The sequence below is a fragment of the Panthera pardus genome, unplaced genomic scaffold (assembly GCF_024362965.1).
Source record: "Panthera pardus isolate Hobbes unplaced genomic scaffold, ASM2436296v1 HiC_scaffold_25, whole genome shotgun sequence".
In the NCBI taxonomy this organism is placed as follows: domain Eukaryota; kingdom Metazoa; phylum Chordata; class Mammalia; order Carnivora; family Felidae; genus Panthera; species Panthera pardus.
In genome coordinates, this window is record NW_026526821.1 from 62,030,907 (window position 1) to 62,053,950 (window position 23,044).

A 23,044-nucleotide genomic window follows, 5' to 3' on the forward strand; every position below is an offset into this window, starting at 1 on the left:
GTCCTGAAAACCTTTGTATAATGGCTTCGCTTTTTTTATTTTCTGTAATGAATGAAGCTTTGACCTTTCTTGAAATCCAGGCTTTTTAGAATCTTTCTGTCAGAGGTGTGAGTTCAAGTTGCAAATGAGTGTCACTTCAGCCACCTGTACTCTATAGGCTGAGATGCTTTGCTGTAGGATCACAGTAGTCTAACTTGGCAGTCTCTTGTCTTTTCCAACTTTGAGTACTATCCTGTTTCTATTAGGAGATACTGAGGATAATTGGGAGGTTTATTCACTTTCCATATTAAATATCATATACAGTTGACAGCTCAACCTGTTTAATTTTAGCACTTAGCAAGTCATAGATTTCAGTTTCAACCCTTCACCTCATGTTACCTTCATTTGTGTTTTCCCAGTCTCTAGACTGCTGGCGAGGGCTTTGAGGGGTTTCACATTTCACACTCTTCATTGATTCCAGTGTCTTTTTCTCCTCAGCCATGTTTCCTGAGAGACTGGGAGTTGCAGGTGCACTTCAGAATCCATGGACAAGGGAAGAAGAATCTGCATGGGGATGGCTTGGCAATCTGGTACACAAAGGATCGGATGCAGCCAGGTATTGGGACCCTGGGTTGCTCTTGTGTGGGGTGCGACAGGCCTGCTTTCTCACATGCCCTCTTTTGGAGAAGGGTATGTGCCCACAGTGCCAGTAGTTTGCCACTCCCTTGATGTCTGTGGATAAAGACTGGCCTATCTAGTCTCTAGAATGGGGTCTGACTCCTAGTAAAGCAGTTGAACTTGACTCATCCTGGGACAATTTCTTGCTTATTAGTTCCTTCTGGTTTCCCTTTGAGGCCACGTGGCCTGTTGGCCGGGTGAAAGTGCTGGCTTTCCAGAGCACTGCCGATTGGGTGAGCTGATTTCTTCCGAGCATGTGCATTGTATGATCTTAGAACTCCTTGAGTCAGGAGTTGTGTGGGAGCCATTGCTCCAAGGACATGGCAAACTCAACCTGATTTGACCTGATCTCTTTTGCAACAAGAAGTGGAATTTGGGAATTCAGCTCTCTCTCAGGGGCATAGTTGTCACCAAGCGTTCGTGAAGCAGAATTCTTTAGGGGCGCCTTAGCAACCAGCTTGGACCAGGGAGCAGCTGTGGTGCTAAACAACGTTGCAGTGGCCTTCTCTCTTCCCCTGCCTTCAATACCAAACAGCTACAGATTTTGTTGGGTGCTTGTTACAGGCCATGCACTTTTGCTGAGTGCTTTTACATATGTTTTCTCTTCTTAAAAAGAGGCCTGGGAGTCAGTCATTTGAATTTTACTTTTTCCTCCATCATAGTGATATATTATTCCTTTATCAACTCTTGGCTTTATTTCATTGTTCATCATCTCTTCTCTCTCTCTAGGGCCTGTGTTTGGAAACATGGACAAATTTGTGGGGCTGGGAGTATTTGTAGACACGTACCCCAATGAGGAGAAGCAGCAAGAGGTAAATGGCAAGTGTCAGAGCTTAGGTCAGCTGCACTGACATCACAGTCCTTTGCCTCAGGGATGTCTGTGATGGAACAGGGGATAGAATATGAGGGGTTTGGTTCTGTTTCCTTCATCTATTGAATTTGAAAAGTTAATATCCTTGTCAGCATTTTCTAGAAAGAATTGTTTATGGTACACAGACCTTTGGGAATGACTGTCGTGATTGGGGGCTTTTTCTTTAGTGTTAACATTGTTCTCTTGTGCACGTTAGGTAGCTGCTGGAATTGAGCCTGCTTGGCTGGTTGGTGATTTGGCTACTAGGCTGGCACCAGAGCCAGCTGAATTTATATAACCCAGCTCCCCTGACTTAATAGATCACCACTTTACTCTCTTCTGCAGCTTGCTCATTCTTTCGAGCATCCTTTTCTTCTTCCTGTTTTTAGGCCTGAACAGCAATTCTGCTCTCCTGTAGGAAAGGTGGTAAAAGGAAATTGATGGAGTCCTAGCATTTCATTGCAATCCAGTATCTGGCTTTTGGCAAAAGCTTCTTGCTTTTTGTTGGCTGACCCTAGGGTTCTTTACTACTTTCTCAGACTGCCAGTAGGTTTGTACTGTCTTTGCCTGATGGCCCTGCCATCAGATGGTAGGAAAATGATGGTGACAGGTTGCTGGTGGGTATCCTATAGCTAAATAATAGCAAGAAAGGCAGGATTAGGGATGCAGACAGCACTCACTTTATTTTTTTCCCTAAAAGCTTTATATGAAAAATATCAAACTTATTTAAAAAATTGGAAGAATACATCATCGTATATGCAATACCCAGATTCAACGATTTTTGACATTGCCCATGGAGTTCCCCTGAGGGAGGTGGAACGTGAGACCTGAGTTAGGAGAGTAACCTTTTGTTGTGAGACACTTACAGAGTAACTTCTCCATGTTGCCTCTAGGCTCCTCCTCAAGCCGCCATACATCAGGCACTTTCTAGGTGGGGGAAGTTAGTGAGCAAGATCAGCATTGGTCCCTGCGCTCAGCACTGATGTGTGAGAATGCCGATGGGGAACTATGGGGCACCGTAGGAGACCCAGAGGTGCATCTAACTTGGAGTGGGACAGTGTGGTAGTAGTGGTGGTAGAAAAGATTTCCTCCACGAAGTGACATTTACATTGAAGTCTGCAGAAGTAGGAACCAGTATTCCATGCAGAGGGAAAAGCGTGTTTAAAGGTGATAGAGTGAGAGAAGGGACAGAGAATGAGGGAAAAAAGGGATCAGAGAAAGAGGAGGCTAGAAAGAAAAACAAGGCCAGCAGTCTTGCCATGTTGTACAACTTCAGGGGCCACCATTCCCATTGCGTTCTTTAGTGTTAACACTGTTCCCTGTTGGGCGAGTTGACCGGCCACTGAGATTGAGCAGTGTCCCCTTGGGTGGTTAGTGGTTTGGCTGTTCAGACCAGCACCAGAGCCATCCAAATGTATGTGACTCATTCTCACCACGCACATAGTTGGGCCACATTCTGAAGAGAGGTGTTCCTGTTAAGGAGTCTGGATTTTATTCTAAGGGGGTAAGTGTGTTAAAGGATTTAAATGAGGAGAATGTCATGACGAGGTTTGTAGTCATGCTGAGGAAATAGTAGTCGTTAGAAGTGCATCTGAGTAAGAGATATGGGCTTCAGGGCTTGACTGGAGTTTTAAACCTGGCTCTCTGCTTCTCCCAGAAATAAATTGTTCAGATTCTTTTAGCTTCCATTTCACCATCAGATAATAGTAATTCTCATTTGAGAGGGCAGATCTGATGGGCTTATTTCATAAGAAGAGTAGATGTTAATCAGTAAAATTAGTTTCAGTTGATAAAAAATCAGCACTTCTTTTCTAGCTAGCTGTTATGGTTCTCACTCCCAGCTGCACATTGAAATTGCCTAGAGTGAATGTATTTTTTAATTTAATTTATTTTTTAATGTTATTTTGAGAGAGAGAGTGAGCAGGGGAGAGGCAGAGAGAGAGAGAGAGGGGACAGAGGATCTGAAGCGGGCTCTGTGTTGACAGCAGAGAGCCCAATGTAGGGCTTGAACTCATGAACTGTGAGATCATGACCTAATCCAAAGTCAGATGCTTAACCGACTGAGCCACCTAGGCGCTCCTGCCTGGAGTGCATTTAAAATTACCGATTTCCAGGGTTGCCTGGGTGGCTCAGCTGGTTGAGAGTCCAAATTTGGCTCAGGTCATGATCTTCCGGTTTATGAGTTCGAGCTCTGCGTCGGGCTCTGTGCTGACAGCTCAGAGCCTGGAGTCTGCTTTAGATTGTGTCTCCCTCTCTTTCTGCCCTTCACCTGCTCACACTGTGTCTGTCTGTCTGTCTGTCTGTCTGTCTGTTTCTCTCTCTCAAAAATAAATAAAAACATTATGGATGCCTGGGCGGCTCAGTCAGTTAAACATCTGGCTTCGGCCCAGGTCATGATCTCACAAGTCATGAGTTCGAGTTCTCCATCGGGCTTTCTGCTGTCAGCACAGAGCCCCCTTGGGATCCTCTGTCCCCCCCACCCTCTGCCACTTCCCGCTCATGCTCTTAAAAATAATAAAAAAATTTTTTTAAATAAAAACGTTAAAAAAACTAAAAAAATAAAAGTACTGATGCCCAGGCCCCAGCCTCAGAGAGTATAATTCTGTTTGTCTTAGGTGCCATGTAGGCAACCTGACTTTTACAAAGCTTTCCAGGTGAGCCAGCATTGGGAACCCTTGGATCAACATCAGGTCCTTGTTTCCATATCAGTTGTTTACTTGTTAATCAAATTTGTTTATTAAAATGAAATTTAAGAAAACTAATAAAAGTGGTTTCTGTTTATTAGGTGGCTATTGTGTGCCAGGTACTTACAAATAATGCCTTCATCCTGATCAAAACTCCTTAGGGTTAGTATTATTTTTCCCCATTTACCAGTGGGTACAGAAGCTTAGAGACGTGTCTTGTTCAAGGTAAGAGCCAATGTAAGGTGGAGTCAGATTTTGAACATAGGTTCACTGGATTCCAGAGGCTGTGCTTTTAATTATGATGCTCTACCTTCTCCCTTCCTTCTATTGTTTCTTCTGCAGGTTGATTTCCTTGAGAATGGAGACATTTATTATTCTCATGTCATCTCCTATGTAATTTCAATTCTTAGAGCTTATATTCTAATGTACAGAGTATAGAAATTATACTCCTGGAACTATTTTATAGAGTAAAATCAAGTGTGTGTTTTGTTGGCAGCATGATTTACTTTGATATCATACATAAAGGTGCCAGGCATTGTTTCAAACACTTGTACATGTATTATTTGTATATTATATTGTATATATTGTGTGTATATTATGTATATTACATGTTTAGTGTATTATATACATATAACAACTCTTTGAGGTAGATATTATTGTTATCTCTACATTATGGGCAAGAAACTGAAGTGCAGAAAGGTTGAAAAATTTGTCAGTGATACACAGATAGAGGGTGTGATTCCAGACTGCAGTCTCATTATTTTGCCTTAGTATTTTTGAGTACATAAGAAGAGGGTGACAGATACGGCACCTTTTGAAAACTTGCACATGTTACATAGAATATGTGCTGGACTAGGAGGACAAGTTGCTGGCAGGAGGGAGTGTGGAGCAATTCATCAAATCACTCAAGGTAGTGGTAAAATGTTTCTATGGTTTCGTGTTTCTTTGTCACCAGAGCACATGACCTTGTTGTTCACCTTACCTGCTACCACATTTGTTCATGAGGAAATGCTGGGAAAATATTAGCAACCAGTAATGCATCTAAGAAGAAGGTGAGGGAGTTCAGTGTAGGCTTGGCTCTCTGAAATCAGGACAGATTGTTAAAAGTCACATAACCTCAGTTTCCTTGTCAGCAATATAAGAATTGTAATTTAGGTGAGTGAGTCAAGAGTTTCACTATTTGGGAGTACAAGGTACTACCTGTGCCATAGTGAGGTTGCCAGGTCATAAGTGATTGTTAAAATAATAGTTGAAGAGGGGCACCTGGGTGGCTCAGTCGGTTAGGCGTCCGACTTCGGCTCAGGTCACGATCTCGCGGTCAGTGAGTTCGAGCCCCGCGTCGGGGCTCTGGGCTGATGGCTCAGAGCCTGGAGCCTGCTTCTGATTCTGTGTCTCCCTCTCTCTCTGCCCCTCCCCCGTTCATGCTCTGTCTCTCTCTGTCTCAAAAATAATAAAATAAACATTAAAAAAAAATTATAAAATAAAATAAAATAAAATAAAAGTTGAAGAAATAGGAAATCTGGGGCATCTGAGTGGCTCAGGCAGGTAAGCGTCTGACTCTCAATTTCGGTTCAGGTCATGATCTCACTGTTTGTGAGATGGAGCCCTGCGTCAGGCTCTGCGCTGACAGAGTGGAGCCTGCTTGCGATTCTCTCCCTTTCTCTCTCTCTTTCTCTCACTCCCCTATTTGTGCTCTCTCTCTCAAAATAACTAAATAAACATAAAAAAAAAAAAAGAAATGGGAAATTTGGATAGATCCATAATGGGTCAAGAGATTGAATTAGTAATAAAAAATGACTCACAAAGAAAAGCCAAGGTTCAGAGGGTTTCACTGGTTCATTCTGTCAAACATAGAAAGTAGAGTTAATACCAATTCTTCCCAAGAATTCTTACAAAATATAAGAGAGGACACTAACCAACTCATTCTTTGAGGCCAGTATTATCCTGATGCCAACACCAAATAAAGACATCACAAGAAAAGAAAACTACTGACCAATATCTCTTATGAATATAGATGTAGAAATCATCAACAAGATACTAACAAACCAAATCCAGCAACATAAAAAGGATTATATTCCCATGACCATGGTATTCATCCTAGGAATTCAAGTTTGCTTCAAAATCTGAAAATTAAGGCACGTCTGGCTGGCTCAGTTGTAAGAGCATGTGACTCTTGATCTCAGGGTCCTGAGTTTGAGCCCCATGTTGGGTGTAGAGATTACTTAAATAAATAAGTAAAAACTTAAAAAATCTGAAAATTAATATGATAGACCATATTGATAGAATAAAGGACAGGGGCACCTGGCTGGCTCAGTCGGTAGAGGGTGCAACTCTTGATTTCAGGGTCAAGCGTTGAAGCCTCATGTTGGTCATGGAGCCTACTTAAAAAAAAAAAAAATGAATGAAGGATAAAAACCATACGATCATATCAATACATGTAAGAAAAGTATTTGACAAAATTTAATATCTCTTTATTGTATTTATTTATTTTTAAGGTTTTATTTTTTAAGTAATCTCTACACCCAAAGTAGGACTCAAACTCACAAACCTGAGATTAAGAGTTGCCCACTCTACTGACTGAGCCAGCGGGGCACCCCTAATATCTCTATGATAACAAAAACTAAACAAATTAGGAATAGAAGGGAACTTCTTCAATTTGATAAAGGGTAATTATGAAAAACCCTCACCTAATATACATAACTGTGAAAGACTACGCTTTCATTCTAACATCAGGAATAAAGGATATCCCTTCTTGTTACTTCTATTCAACATTGTACTGGAGGTTCTAATCAGGCCAGTTGGGTAAGAAAATAAAGTAAAAAACATCCAGATTGCAAAGAAAGAAGTAAAAGTATTCCTATATGTAGACAACATGATCTTATATATAGAATATATTAAAGAATCCCCAAGAAAACTACTAGAACTAGTAAATGAATTCAGCAGGTTGTAGGATACAAGATCAACATATAAAAATCAATTTTACTGCTGGCATTGAATAGTCAGAAAATGAAAGTAAGAAAACAATTCCATTTATACTAGCATGAAGAGTAAAATACTTAGAAATAAATTTAACAAATAAAAGTATACTCTGAAAACTATACAATATTGAAAGAAATTGAAGACCTAAGTAAGTGGAAAGACATCTTATGTCATAGATCAGAAAACTTAGTACAGTTGACCCTTAAACAGTGTGGGGGTTAGGGGCAGTGACCCCCGATGGAGTCAACAATCCACATGTAACATTTGACGCCCCCAAAACTTAACTACTAATTGCCTATTGCTTACCGGAAGCCTTACTGATAACAGAAAGTGTTGATTAACATTTTCTGTCTGTTATATGTAATGTATGTTGTATTCTTAAAGTAAGCTAAAGAAAAGAAAATGTTACTAAGAAAATCATAAAGAAGAAGAAATATTTACAGTACTGTATTTATATTTTAAAAATCCACATAGAAGTGGACCTGTGCAGTTAAATCCCATGTTGTTGAAGGGTCCACTGGATCTTTTTTTTTAATTTAATTTTTTATTTTTTTAAGTTTACATCCAAATTAGCATATAGTGCAACAATGATTTCAGGAGTGGATTCCTTAGTGCCCCTTACCCATTTATCCCATCCCCCCTCCCACAACCCCTCTCATAACCCTCATTTTGTTCTCCATATTTATGAGTCTCTTCTGGTTTGTCCCCCTCCCTGTCTTTATATTATTTTTGTTTCCCTTCCCTTATGTTCATCTGTTTTGTCTCTTAAAGTCCTCATATGAGTGAAGTCATATGATATTTGTCTTTCTCTGACTAATTTCACTTAGCATAATACCCTCCAGTTCCATCCATGTAGTTGCAAATGGCCAGATTTCATTCTTTTTGATTGCTGAGTAATACTTCATTGTCTTTATATACCACATCTTCTTTATCCATTCACCCATCGATGGACATTTGGGCTCTTTCCATACTTTGGCTATTATTGATAGTGCTATAAACATGGAGGTGCATGTGTCCCTTTGAAACAGCACACATGTATCCCTTGGATAAATGCCTAGTAGTGCAATTGCTGGGTCATAGGGTAGTTCTATTTTTAATTTTTTGAGGAACCTCCATACTGTTTTCCAGAGTGGCTGCACCAGCTTGCATTCCCATGAAGTGTCCACTAGATTGTTAAGATGATGACACTCCCTACATTGGTCTCCAGATTTGACACTTGTCCTAGCTATCAAAAACCTAGCTGGCTTCATTACAGAAATTGACAAGGTGATCCTGAAATCAATATGGAGATTCAAGAGAACCAGAATAGCTAAAATAATGCTGATTAAGAAGAGCGAAGTTGGTAGGTTGCCTGGGTGGCTCAGTTAGTTAAGCGCCCAACTCTTGGTTTTGGCTCAGGTCATGATCTCACAGTTAGTGGGTTTGAGCCCCATACCAGGCTCTGTGCTAACAGCGCAGAGCCTGCTTGGGATCTCTTTCTCTCTCTCTCTCTCTCTCTCTGCCCCTCTCCAGCTTGCTATCTCTCTTTCAAAAAATAAATTAAAAAAACATTAACAAATTTTTTTAAACTTAAATGAGGTTGGAAGACTTACACTTCTTCATTTCAGAACTTCTCACAAAGCTGTGGTAATAAAGAGTGTGGTACCGGCATCAGGATAGACCTATAGATCAATGGAATAAAATTGAAAACCTAGAAATAAGCCCTCACATTTGTGATCAGTTGATTTTTTTTTTTTTTAATGTTTATTTTTAGAGAGAGAGTGCGAGTAGGGGAGGGGCAAAGAGGGGACAGAAGATCCAAAGCGGGCTCTGTGCTGACAGCAGCAAGCCCGATGTGGGGCTCAAATTCACAAACCCTGAGATCGTGACCTAAGCCAAAGTTAGATGCTCAGCCAACTGAGCCACACAGGCGCCCCTATGATCAGTTGATTTTTGATTAAGCTATCACGACAATTCAATGGGGAAAGAACTTCCTTGAACAAATGGTGCTAACTCAACTGGATATCCACATGCAAAATAATGAAATTGTCCTGTATCTTACACTATACACAAAATGTAATTCAAAATGAACTGAAAAACTGAATGTAAAAACTGAAACTATAAAACTCTCAGAAGAAAACATAGGGTTAATTCTTCCTGACCTTAGATCAGGCAGTGGTTTTGTAGATGTGACACTGAAAACAAAAGTCACAAAAAAATAGATGAGTTGGACTTCATTAAAATTAAAAACTCGTATTGTGGAAGATACCATCAAGAAAGTGAAAAGACAACCCACATAGTGGGAGAAAATAAATGAAAATCCTATATCTGGTAAGGGACTTGTTCTTTATATATTCTAGATATAGTTCAACAGTAAAAAAACAAAAAAAACAAAACCTAATTAAAAAATGGCTGGGGTGCCTGGCTGGCTCAGTTGGTGAACCACGTGACTCTTGATCTGGGGGTTGTGAATTTGAGCCCCATATTGGGTGTAGAGATTACTCAAAAATAAATTTTGTTTTTAATGCTTTTATTTTATTTGAGAGAGAGACAAACAGAGTGTGAGCTGGGAGGAGCAGGGAGAAGAGGAAGACACCAAATCTGAAGCAGGCTCCAGGCTCTGAGCTGTCAGCATAGAGCCCAATGCAGAGCTTGAACCCACGAACCGTGAGATCATGACCTGAGCTGAAGTCAGACTCAACTGACTGAGCCACCCAGATGCCCCTGAGAATAAAATCTTAAAAAAAAAGGCCAAAGGACCCGAATAGGTATTTCCCCACAGAAGATATACAAAAGGTTGATAAACATAAAAAAATGCTCAACATCTTTAGCCACTAGGAACATACAAATCAAAACCAAATGAGATGCTACTTAACACCCACCCATGGCTATTTAGTCATAGCTAAAATAAAGACAGAGGATAACAAGTGCTGGCAAGGATGTGGAATAATTGGAACTCTCATACATTGCTGGTGGGAATGTAAATGGGGCAGTTGTTTTGGAGAACAGTTGGGCAGTTCTTCAAATGTCTAAATACAGAGTTTGTATCATCCAGCAATTCCACTCCTAGGTGTATATACCCAAGAGAAATTGAAATCATGTCTGCACAAAAAGTTATATGAATGTTCATAGCAACATTGTTCATAATAGCCGAAAACAGTTACAACTCAATGTTTTATCAACTAATGAGTAAACAATATATATTCATACAATGGAATATCATTGAGCATTAAAAAAGAAAGGAACCATTGATAGGTTCTCTAATGTGAATGACACTTGAATACATTATGCTAAGTGAAAGAAGCCAGTCACAAAAGACCACATATTGTATGATCCCATATATATGAAATGTTTAGAATAGGCAAATCTATAAAGATAGAAAGTAGATGAATGGTTGCCTGGCGGTAGGGGTGGGGAGTGACTGCTGGTGGACATGGGGTTTCTTTTTGGGGTGATGAAAATGTCCTAAAATTGATTGTGGTAATCATAACCTTAACTCTGTGAATGTACTAAAAGCCATTGAATTATAGGCTTTAGGTGAATTATGTGGTATATGAATTATATCCTAGTATCACTATTTTTAAAAAACATTGATTGAAACATGACCTGATCTTTTCTTGGCATTATGAAGTCATCAGCTGATGGTCATCAGTTTCTCATGAGAACCCAGATATTGGTGAAAAGTTGCAGGGAACTCAGTAGCAGTCTTGGAGCAGGAATGTCTTCCTTCAGTTGAAATTAGAGTATGATGACAAGAGGCTATCCTTGAATGAGAGCACAGAAGTGCAGTCCTTTGAGCCTTGGCCCTTATTCTTACTGGTGAGATTTGTATTTGGGTCTTACCCCAGGAGGCAGAAACAGCAGGGTAGAGAGTAGGAAGAAAAGCTCACTGCTCTTCCGAGATCACGCCAGCTTAGAAGTCTAATTTGTCTAGTCTACGAGGTGTTTCCCATATTTTCTTAATGTGATGACTGTTTTTTCTCTTTTGAAACAGGAAGAAAATTGATAATACAATGCCATCCATTTAAAAAACACATTCTTTCAAGTGATGAAGATACTGATCCCTCTTGGTCTGTCTGTTGTCAGAAAGAATCTTTGAATCAGTAAGGGAACTCCACAGCACCTTAAATTCTCTTGTTATCCTTCAGCTTGGATGTGACTTAGGTTTTTTTTCAGTCCTAGGTGAGGCAGTGTTTTCAAAGAGAGACTCCTTTGGAAACGGGGTCCAGGGAATTTTGGCAAGTTCCCTAGATGTGATTAAGCATCAAGGCTGAGCTACACTGAGAGCTAGTTTTCAAGGGAAGTAGAAATGTATGGCTTTCTACATACAATTTTGAAGGAAGAATTGAATGGAGGTGAGGAGAAGAGAATGTTTCTTTTTTGAGACAGTGAAAGAGGGAAAGAGGAAGAAGAAAGAAAGAACCAGTGCTCCAGAGGACACTTAGCTCTGGGTTAGTTCTTCACCTTTCTTTGGGTTTTGACAATATGATGCAAGTGGTAGGCCCATAGCAAGGTGCAGGAGATGTAGGATTTTGCCTATGTTTTTAGGAGTTTTATGGACTCCCCAAAGTAGAACTGTAGACAAGATCTAGAAAATTGATACCTCTTCTCATTAACAAGAAATAGTCACATACTATCAGAATGATGGGTAGCAGTGAAATTAAGGCATACACATTAGACGATATTCTAAATCTTGGCACTTGTAATGTGGGCAGGTAGGTTATAAGTCAAGTGTTTTGGGTTTCGGGCATACCTCAAGTTTAAAGTTTCCTGATTTTAGGGCACCTGGGTGGCTCAGTCGGTTAAGTGTCCGACTCCTGATTTTGGCTCAGGTCATGATCTTACTGTTCGTGAGTTTAAGCCCAACATTGGGCTCTGTGCTGACAGTACAGAGCTTGCTTGGGATTCTCTACCTCCCTCCCTCTCTGCTCCTCCCCTGCTCACTGTCTCTCTCTCAAAATAACCAAACATTAAACAAAAAAGAGTTTCCCAATTCTAGAGCGCTCTATCGAAGTCCTCAAGTTATGTTATTTGGGTTTATTCTAGTGGGGTCACAACTAAGATCCATGGGATTAAAATGATTCCATGAGTTTAAGAGATAAGGATAATGTTCAGGAATGTGAAGTTCTTCCAGGCAGGCAGCGGCTTGGAGGCGTCATGTTTCTGTGTCCTCCATTTAAGAAGCTTTGAGACTTGGGGATATAGTCAGTAGTATAGGTTAGTAATAGTTAGGGGGCAGTAGGGTAGGGACCTTCTCATGCTGCCCAGTAATGTGAGAATTTCACTGGTCTTGTTACCCACTGAATAGGGTGGTATTGCTGAGCTAACCAGTCACCTCTTCATACAGATCCCTGTGTAAAAAGTGAAGTAGATGAAGGACCTGAAGGACAGGTGGCTTACAGCATTTTGAAAGTCTGAAAAGTGTTTATCTGTGGAAGCGGCAGTGTGTTCCACTAGTAACCGAGGGGAGGATCCAATAGGGATGTGGAAGGAGATGCTGTAGAAGAGGTATTTGTTTAATTCTTATTTTTATATAAAAGCTGATTTTTAAAAAATCAGAAAAGGCTAAAACAAAAAGCATACAAACATCTTTGTAAAAACAAAAACATTACATTATATTGAGCAGAGTGTGTGTCAGTGGGTTTTAATATAATGTGTTTTTATTTTTTTAAGTTTATTAATTTTTGAGAGAGAAGGAAAGAGAGAGCAGGGGAGGGGAAGAGAGAGAGAGAGGGAGAGAGAATCTCAGGCAGGCTCCACACTGTAGCGTGTAGAGCTGGATGTAGCGCTCAAACCCACAAACCCCAAGATCATGACCTGAGCTGATATCAAGAGTCAGATGCTTAACCAACTGAGCCACCCAGGTGCCCCAACATGGGTTTTTTTTTTTTTTTTTTTCCTATTTTTTAAAAATGTTTATTTACTTGAGAAACAGAGACAGAGCACAAGTGGGGGAGGGGGAGGGAGAGCCAGAGACAGAATCTGAAGCAGGCTCCAGGCTCTGAGCTGTCGGTGCAGAGCCTGATGCAGGGCTCGAACTCACGGACTGTGAGATCATGACCTGAGCTGAAGTCGGATGTTTAACCGACTGAGCCATCCAGGCACCCCTAGATTCAGATTAATCTTTAAAAATTTTTTATTTTGATAGAGTTTCAGACTTAGAGATAAGTTACAAGAACATAACAAAGAATTCAGGAATGTTCTTCACCTAGATTACCCCAAATAACGTTTCATTACATTTGCTTTGTCCTTTTCTTTTACCTTTCTATGTGTGGGTGTGCATGCACTCATGCAGGTGTGTATAGTTTTTTTCGGAACTATTTAAGAGTAAATTGCCTTCTGTCATGCTCTCTTAATCCTAAATACTTGTTTTTCCTACAAATGAGTTCTCTTACACAGCCACAGCACAGTGACTAAAATCAGGAACTTAGCAGTGATAACAGTACTATTTTTAATCTGCTGACTTTACTCAACTTTCACCAATTGTCCCACTATGCCCTTTGTAGCAAAAGAAAACCCCAGATTCTCTGTCCTAGTCAGTTGTCATCTCATTCCTTTTTTAAACTCTGGAAGCATCCTCTAATATTTCTGTGTTTCAAGGTATATTAGAGACCTAGGGTTTTTGTTGTTTTGTTTTTTGGTTTCTAACAGTATATACGAAAGCACAGTGACTGAGCCAGTGTTCTGGGGCCAGACTACCTGGCTTCAAATTCTGGTTTTACTACTTACACAAGTTTTCTTACCAGTCAAATGGGGATACTAATCCCACCCCTTAAAGCTGTGGGGATTAAATAAATAGGTGTGTGTACATGACTGAGCACAGTGCGTGGCACAGAGGAAGTGTTCCAAAGTGCTAGCTCTTCTCATTCATACCACTAACTGGCATTCTCAAGGAACATTGTGCAGACATCTTGGCAATAGTGGTTGTGGCTGTTTTCTCCCTCTCTTCCTCACCCTCTTTTTCTTCATGTCTATGTTCCAGAGAGCAAACTTGGCCAGCTTACCCAACTGCATGATGCCTCAGATTGGAAAAAACTGCTCTAAGAGAGCGGCTCCTAAAGGTTCATGAACTCATATTGGTTGGTAACAAGTGTCACTGGTCTAACAAATAGGAACAGTGAAATGAATTTTCATAAATGCTAAATTGTTTATTGTGAAAATATATAGTTCTTTTTTTTTAACTTTTTACATTAAAAAAAAAATTTTTATGTTTATTTTTGAGAGACAGTGTGAGTGGGAGAGAGGTAGAAAGAGAGGGAGACACAGAATGCCAAGCAGGCTCCAGGCTCTGAGCTATCAGCACAGAGCCCGACGCGGGGCTCGAGCTCACTAACTGAGATCATGACTTGAACCGAAGTCTGATTCTTAACCGACTGAGCCACCCAAGCGCCCCGACTTTTTACATTTATTTTGAAAGAGAGAGGGTGTGCATGCAACTGGGGGAGGGTAGAGAGAGAGAGGGAGAGAAAGAATCCTAACTAGGCTCCACATTGTTAGTGCAGAGCCTGACGCAGGGCTCAAACTCATGAACTGTGAGGTCGTGGCTTGAGCTGAAGTCAGACACTTAACCCACTGAGCCACCCAGTTGCCCCTCTTTTGGTGTTCTTTTCATAAAATTTTTTTTTAATGTTTATTCATTTCTGAGACAGAGACAGAGCATGAGTGGGGGAGGGGCAGAGAGAGAGAGGGAGACAGAATCAGAAGCAGGCTCCAGGCTCTGAGCTGTCAGCACAGAGCCCGACGTGGGGCTTGAACTCGAAAACCGTGAGATCATGATCTGAGCCAAAGTCGGTCACTCAACCGACTGAGCCACCCAGGCGCCCCTTTTGGTGTTCTTTTCAAAATATTTATTATAGATGGTTGTTCTATTTTAATGTTTAGTAGGTCATAAAAGGCAAACCCATTAATCCCCAAGATATTTTTGGAGATTTTACTGGTGTGTGGCAGCCAATGGCCTTCTCTAGAAGATGCATATTTTACTTTGTGCTTATTTAATTAATTTATTTAAAAACTTATTTATTTATTTTGAGAGAGCGTGTGTGCACAAGAGCCAGGAAGGGGCAGAGGGAAAGGAAGAGTGAGAATCCCATGCGGGTTCCCTGCTGTCAGCGCAGAGCCAGACGTGAGGCTCAATCTCATAAACTGTGAGATCATGCATGACCTGAGCTGAAATCAAGAGTCAGCTGCTTAAAAAAAAAAAAAAAAAAGAGTCAGCCGTTTAACCAGCTGAGCCACCCAGGTGTCCCTGGCTTTGTGCTTATATATGAGCACCTGTGAATAGTGTTTCTGTCTAGAAATTCATTAGTCTTTGATTAAATGAATGTTTATTGACTCCCTCCTGAATGCCAGACACTGTACTAAATGCTTTACATATCTCATTGTATCTTCACGATCAGCCCTGTGAGCTCTGTGTTATTCTGCCTGCTTACAGGGAGGAAATGGAATCTCAAAGAGCTAATGTAATCCACCCAAGGTTATACAGCCCTGAGTGGCATAACTGCAGTTAGAACCCAGGTCTCCCTGATTACAGAGGCCGTGTGGGCACCTTTTTCTGTCTAGTGGTTTACACTACTTGTGTGCTTGGGATCTGTGGAGTTTTAGCATAGGATCCATAAATCCACAAGTTCATGGGTCTCCCTTCAGTCAAGGTAGGCTGAAGGTACAATTACCATGTAGGGGGTTCTTTTTTTTTTGAAGTGTCCTCGTAGTACAAAAATTTGGAAATATTCCTTCACCCTACAGTCAATAATCATTTGGATGATAGGTAGGAGTGCCTAATTTTTAGTGACTCTTAAATTAGGAATGAAACTACCACCCTGCTTGAGTCCGAGTGATTCTTCAGCCTTTGGTTCTTGCTATATATAGGCTGCTTTCCAAGGAAAGAAAATGAGCTGCTATGTGAAATTAGTGGCTTCCCAAGGAACACTTAAGAACTCCTGACTGGGCATGGAAAATAAGAGGGCATTTAAAGACTTACTACTAGTATGAGGTGAAAAGTTGAAGGCCGTGTCACGAGTTGCTGAAGTAGACAGATTCTGGCTCCAAAGGTGTGGGGCGCTGTGTCTGGTGCAGTGTTTCTTAAACTTGGTTGTATATCACAACTGTCTGTGGTGCTTTTTGAAAAATACATAAGCCTGTGCCCCCCTCTAGACCTATAACTGAGACTCTTTGAGGGCCCCACATGTATGTGCAACTGGGAAACTCCCGCAGGTGATGCTGGGGGCCAGCTTACCTCTGGCTATTCCTGGATAATCGGATGCCTCACCAGCCTTGGGAAGAGGAAGGCTGCTGTCAGTTAAGGACAGTTGTCTGAGGCACCCTTTTGAAAGGTGCAACATAGACTTCTGATCATGCGTACTAGGGTCGATAAATGGGCTACCCAGGGCATTGTTACTCCCTTTTCCCTAATTGTTCACTGAAGTGATGAGTGTTCTTGTCAGAAGCCCGTTTCTGTACTCTGCTTGACAACATACTCATAATTCCCTTGTTCCAAATGATAGTTGTGGAAGAGTAGTTTGGGGAATTTAGTCATCCACTGATTCATTTTGTACCTTTCTGTAGTCCTGTGCATATTCCACCAGTGGCATAAGAGCAGAGCAGTGGGGGGCTTACCCTACGGTCCTCACTGTGGCTTCCAAGGCCCAGCGTGATCTGGTTTGTGCCTAAGCTCACACCCACCTCTCCCTCACTGGCTGCGTTTCAGACACTGGCGTCTTCTAGTCCCCAAATATGCCAACCTCATGCTTCTTACACCTACAGATCTTTTGGTGGCTCTAACGACTAGGGCCTCAGCTCAGATGTTACCTCCTCAGAGAGCTATTCCCTCAGTAGCCTATCTTGTTACCTCTTTTATTTTTCATCATAGCATTATCCCTCTCTGAAATAATTTTTTAAAAGAGTTTTATTGAAATAATCTTCTACACCCAACCTTTGGGCTCAAACTCACGACCCCGAGATCATGAGTTGCGTGCTTCTTTTCCAACTGAGCCAGCCAGGTACCCCTCTCTCTGAAATAATTTTATTTGCTTGTTTATTGTTTGTCTCTTCTACTCTGTGTCCGCTCCGTGACAGCAGATACCAGTCTGTCTGGTTTTCCATTGAACCCCAGTATCTGGAACAGTGCCTAGCTCCTAATAGGTGCTCACTAAGTGTTAGAGGAAGAAATGCTTCGGGCTCTACACCCTCACACATCCTTCCCGTAGGGCAGGCCTGGCCTGAGCTTGTTGCTCAGCAACATACCTCTTGTTGCTTCTAGCTTAGAACCGTAGCAGTTTTCTAGAGCAAAGCTGAATACCCTCAAGCCTCGGGGTTTTTCTAAATCTACCATGCCACCATGCTTCCATGGAGCTTCTTCCTTACCCACATGTTGTAGAATGACAATAGCTATTTGGAAAATATATGTCCATAAATCTCACTTAGAGGGTAGATGATCCCTTTGGATTAGAGTTAACTTCATTGTCTCTCAAGTGGTAGGATTTTTGTCTTTTGGGCAACAGCTGTATCCTGAGATTCTGGGTAGTAAAGGCCATCTTGAATTCGAAAGAAGTTAGCCCTATTTGTCAGTCCTGTCTCTCCCCTTCTTATAGAAATACTGTCTTCTGGATACAGACAAAACATGTGGCCTGGCCTTCTGACTCAGAGACATAAGTGGGGCCTTCTGGCATAATGTAGTGCTGTGTGTTTATATTATAAAGTTTCTGAAAGCCTCAGAGGTATTCCTAGTGGGCCCCTTTGGGATTGATACTAACAGACCCTCTCCTTAGAAAACAAACAAGCCTCTATGCACAGTTTTGCCCACAATTTTGAGGGGTGTAAGGACTTGCTAAATGCCCTCCACAGACCCTACATTTCTGTTTGGGGATTTAGATTGGTTTGCTCATCCACCACAGCTGGGTCAAAGCTCTTCCATGGCTGTTTCTTTCTGACCTGGTCTCCTGTCTTCTGTGTCCTCTCTCATTTTTATAATAACCTGCTGGACCCTCTCAGGCCCAGAAGAGGCGATATTCTCCAGGAGTCCAGGTACTCAGTCTTGACCCACCATGGCCATCCCTTATTCCCTGCGTGTCCATCCACCATTTGCCCCTGTTCACACCCATGTGGCTGTTGTCTTGAATCACCATTCTCTGATTTTGACTGCATCTCCACCTTGCATGTTGACTGTTGAGGGCAATGAGGAAGTCACCAAAGAAGTGGCATGTGTCATGTGTCATGTTTCCTCTCCTTTCATCACCCTGCCTCTGCACTGCCTCAGCACTGGGCTGGTTCTTAAATAGTTAGGGCATCATTTTTGAGGAAGCATTCCCTCCTACAACTCTACTGGAGAGAGAGAAAGCCTCTGAAGTTGGTGGGAAATGGGTAGTGGGAGTGGGAGGGTATTGCTGGCAGAAGTTATGTGTAGGTGAAGCTGAAGTGGGCTGGAAGGTCTTTCAACTATGAACAGTTGTGGCTGGAGAACACCATCTGGCAGCCTGGTTCTGGCAGTGCTGTTTCTGAGTCCTAATCCACATGGCATCCATCATATGCTTATAGGATTTGAGAATTTGAAAGGAGCTATCCAGAATGGAAAGGTTTTCCTGATCAAACAGGTATTTTCAGAGTATCTGCTATATGCAAAATGCTTACCCTGGGGATAAGTAGGGGTGGGTGAAGGGGGTTTGGGAGGGATGGAAGGTGGAGACACATAAGGAAGTATAAGTGATTTTTTTCTTCAAGGAGTTTACATGGAAGTTGGGGAGATAGGTATATATACATAGAAAGAAAACCACCAGTCCTGAGTCATGTGTAAATGCCAAATAGGGATCTCTGGAAGGATTCAAGTCAAGACTCCAGAGGGGCCATTTCAGACCCACCCCACATTAGTAGCAAGGAGATTCCTGAAGGCAAGTACAGAGTTCAGTTGCTTCCTGGGCTATATCCTTTGAGTGACCATCTGAGAGTGGGTTTTGGGGAGCCGCTAATGATGAGGCAGAATGGTCATCTGGTCTGCTGGAAAGGGCTCAGCTTGTATGTGCGCAATTCTGTTGCTATTTGTACAGGCATTCCTAAGAGTACTTCCTTACTGTCCTCTGCTTTTCCTTCCCTGCTTTCCCAGCGGGTATTCCCTTACATCTCAGCCATGGTGAACAATGGCTCCCTCAGCTACGATCATGAGCGGGATGGGCGGCCTACAGAGCTGGGGGGCTGTACAGCCATTGTCCGCAATCTGCATTATGACACCTTCCTTGTGATTCGCTATGTCAAGAGGCATCTGACGGTGAGTCCTTGTTTTCTGGACCAGTTAGTGGTATGGTCTGCCTTGCACCTGCTTTCATGGCCCTGATTTATCTCTTCTTTTTATTCTAGATAATGATGGACATCGATGGCAAGCATGAGTGGAGGGACTGCATTGAGGTGCCAGGGGTTCGTCTGCCCCGGGGCTACTACTTTGGTACCTCCTCCATCACTGGAGATCTCTCGGGTACTCTTTATGTACATGGGTCTCCCATGTACTCTTTATTTGTCCTGAGTGAGGTCATGTCTCGATAGCCAGGCCTTGGTGAGGCTTCTCAGAGGGGAAAGCCAGACAAGCAGAACTGTGGGAAGCAAGTACCCAGGAAGTGCCTCTCTTCTGACATTTTTGTATCCTTAACCCGCCTCCCGCCCCCCCGCCACCCCTCCCAGGCCTATGTTATCCTAGTCCAGTTGGCTCTAGGAGATGGTTGGTGCTAATGCAAAGTAGTATTTGCCTCTTCATCAAGCCTGTGTTTTGAGTTCTGTACTTTGATATCTCTGGTGCCCCTTCTCTTAACAAAGCTTTTCCTTGAATTCCTTGACTCTGCCTTCCCTTTTCGAACTCATCCCCAGATCTTCCTTTGTGCTCAGACTTCTGAATGTGTCCTGTGCACAGGTGCTTCTGTTTCCAGGCCATCCACTGCTCTACCACCCTGTAGTCAGACCTCCCATGCATCTCGGTCAAGCCATTAGCACTACTCTTCTCAAACCTGCTTCGTCCTTGCCATACCATGGTACTCTGTTCTCAGTCCCCATTCTTTGTCCTCTCTTCAGCTGGTTTGACCAGTTACTCTGAAACTCCAGCTGTTCTTGATTTATGTGGCATTAATAGTGCGTGGTTCTTTTACTTTTCTATCTCTGGATTTTCTTCCTACTTGTTCCCAACTTGTAACTTCCTCTTATATGTTTGTTCTCTCCCTTGGCTTGAGCCTTAATCATAACTTCTTTTGAGAAGAGGTGAGGCACTGAATTTTTGGGGTTTTTGACTAGTACAATTCATTATGAATAAAGCTAGTGTGAAGTAGAGTAATTTTTATCCTAAGGAGTTCTTTGCTCTAGATGTTTAGTGATAATGCCTATGTTAACAAGTCTCTGTTCTCTGCCTGTGGGATATCCCTAAATACAAATTATGTCTTTCTCTTAAGGTCTTTCTTGTTGACATCTTCTTACTTGTTATGCAGTGAATTGTTGAAAATGGCTGAGAAAGGACACATTTCAGTACCCCCAGCCTTTGATGCCCCTACATTGTGAGGAGCATTGGCCCATCTTTTTATCGTTTCATGGCTTAAACTCATTCCTGACAGCAAAAACATTTTTCTAATTGAAGGCAAATCTAGTTTTTCCTCTCTGGGAGTCTGCTAAAGATAGGAATCTAAGCAGCTGTAAATGCCACCCTAATAATAGAAATGGCCCTCTTCCTTCTTCAGGAAGGGAGGGAGGGTGGGATATCTGGAGCTGGGGCAGCCATCTTGCCACCAGCTGGGAGATGAAGATCACAGAAGAGGGCAGAGTGGAGAGAATCACAGAGAAATGGTGCACCAGGCTTCCTGGTGTACCATGCCTGGACCATACAGAGTTGCAATTGGAATAATCCTAGTATGTGAGACATTGATGGATTTTCCCCCATATACAAAAATTCTAAATTTCTTAGTTCAAAGGATGTCATCTAGGTGTGAGGAAGAAAAAAGTGGGAACATGATATGGTTCCTCTCTTCTGCCAGAAGTCAAGACAAAATGTGCTGAGAAGACACAAGTTGGGAAAGAGTTTGGGGAAGGAATGGTTGAGGGGTCCCCAAATTATCACCCCAAAGTGGAGTTCCTCAGCTGGAAGCAGAGAGGGCAGAGAGTACCCTATGCAAATATATTTCTCTTGTGTTACATTATGAGGATCAGAGTTTCCTTTGGGCCCAATACACATGTCAGAAGTCAACTAGAACAATGATCTAGATCAACACTGTCCAGTATAGTAGCAACAAGTTACTATAGTATATAGTAGTATATAGTAGTAGGTGGCTACTGGACACTTGAAATAGGGCGATTCCAAACTGACATGTGCTATAAATGTAGGATACACACTAGACTTCAAAGACTTAGAAAATGAATGTAATGTCATCAACAATTTTTCTATCATTTGCATGTAGAAATGATAGTTTTTTGGATATATTGGGTTAAATAAAATATATGTTAAAATGAAAAAAAAAAAAAAAGGGGGAAATGGCAAGAAGTCCAGTCTCCAATAACCAACCCTAATAGCCATGAGCACCCATAGCATTCAGATTTGTGGTCTCTCAATACCAATTCATGCTAAAAGGAAAGAACAAGAGCTTCTTGGAGAAATGGCTGATGCCAGGGCTGAGGCAGGAAATGGATAAACTGGGAACCTCCCAGGAAAGCAATAAAGAATCAGACATTTCTGGGTTCATGCAAAAGGACTCAAAAGCCAACTCGAATAGGCTCTCACTGGAGAAAGATAGGTCACATTGAGCACCTATAAGATTGTACAAGTTCAGTGTATTGAAACACATCAAATATGTTTGAATCTATGAGTTTATTAATGATACTTTTTTTTTAAGTTTACTTATTTGTTTTGAGAGAGAGAGGGAGAATGGGAGGAGCAGAGAGAGATCCCAAATAGCCTCTGCACTGTCAGTACAGAGCCTGATGCAGGGATCGAAATCAGGAACTGAGAGATCATGACTTGAGCCGAAACCAAGAGTCAGATGCTTAAACAACTGAGCCATCCAGGTGCCCCCATTATTAATGATACTTTAAAAAGAGAGGGAAAAAAAGGAGCCCTTAATTGCTTGATCCTTTCTCTTGTAATTATTAGTGAGATTCAGAGTCACAGTTATAAGGAGCTGCAGAGAATTAGGCCTAGTCCAGAAGGGAACTGTGTGCCATGCCAGTAGCTATGCCCTGCTTGTGACCTAGTAATCAGCTGCCACAAGGCCCTTTCCTGTCTTGCGTGTGTGTGTCTGCATGGAAGGGAAGCTATAGTGCTGTGTCTTCCCTCACTGTACTACAAGGCTTCACATATGATATGGGCTTTCATTCTTGCATTATGTGTAAGTTTTAAAGTTATATAGGTAATGTATGCTTGTTGATAAAAACTTTAAATCCTGAGTAATACAGAATATTCTCTCTGTTCCCTATTCTTGATTTTAGATGAGAAAACAGGTTCCAACCATTTTTCTCAATCACTGCTAGTGGGATGCCTGGCTTGCTCAGTCAGTAGAGCATCTGACACTTATCTCCGTGTTGTGAGTTCAAGCCCCATGTTGCATGGAGAGATTACTTAAAAAATAAGTAAATTTCGAAAAGAAACAAAGTCATTGCTAGTTAGCTGTGGATCAGAAGCTTGAACCAAGAAAGTCCCAAGATACCTCTGTTTGAGGTGGTTTGGGTCCTCCTTGTGCTTTTCTCCTTTAGATAATCATGATGTCATTTCCCTGAAGTTGTTTGAGCTGACAGTGGAGAGAACCCCAGAAGAGGAGAAACTGCATCGAGATGTGTTCCTGCCCTCAGTGGACAACATGAAGCTGCCTGAGGGTGAGCACAGGGGATCCTGGGAAGTGGTCCCGTGGTCAAGGGAGGTCACCGTACCTGGAAGGTCTGGGGTGACTTG

The 23,044-nt window shown here is 41.9% G+C and overlaps 1 protein-coding gene across 9 annotated transcripts in view; it reads left to right on the top strand.

Annotated features, from left to right (window-relative positions):
- LMAN2L (lectin, mannose binding 2 like) overlaps positions 1-23,044 on the top strand; it is an 83,418-nt gene that overhangs the window by 21,097 nt on the left and 39,277 nt on the right. For 4 of the 9 annotated variants that reach the window (XM_053890642.1, XM_019463719.2, XM_019463657.2 and 1 more), the window contains exons 2-6: positions 478-595; positions 18,136-18,168; positions 19,241-19,402; positions 19,492-19,606; positions 22,849-22,968. In XM_053890642.1, coding sequence (XP_053746617.1) covers positions 524-595; positions 18,136-18,168; positions 19,241-19,402; positions 19,492-19,606; positions 22,849-22,968 — 502 coding nt within the window. In that variant the 5' untranslated portion in view covers positions 478-523. Of the gene's footprint in view, positions 1-477; positions 596-1,386; positions 1,470-18,135; positions 18,169-19,240; positions 19,403-19,491; positions 19,607-22,848; positions 22,969-23,044 lie in introns of all 9 variants that reach the window. The other 5 variants (XM_053890641.1, XM_019463483.2, XM_019463533.2 and 2 more) reach the window with 4 other exon arrangements.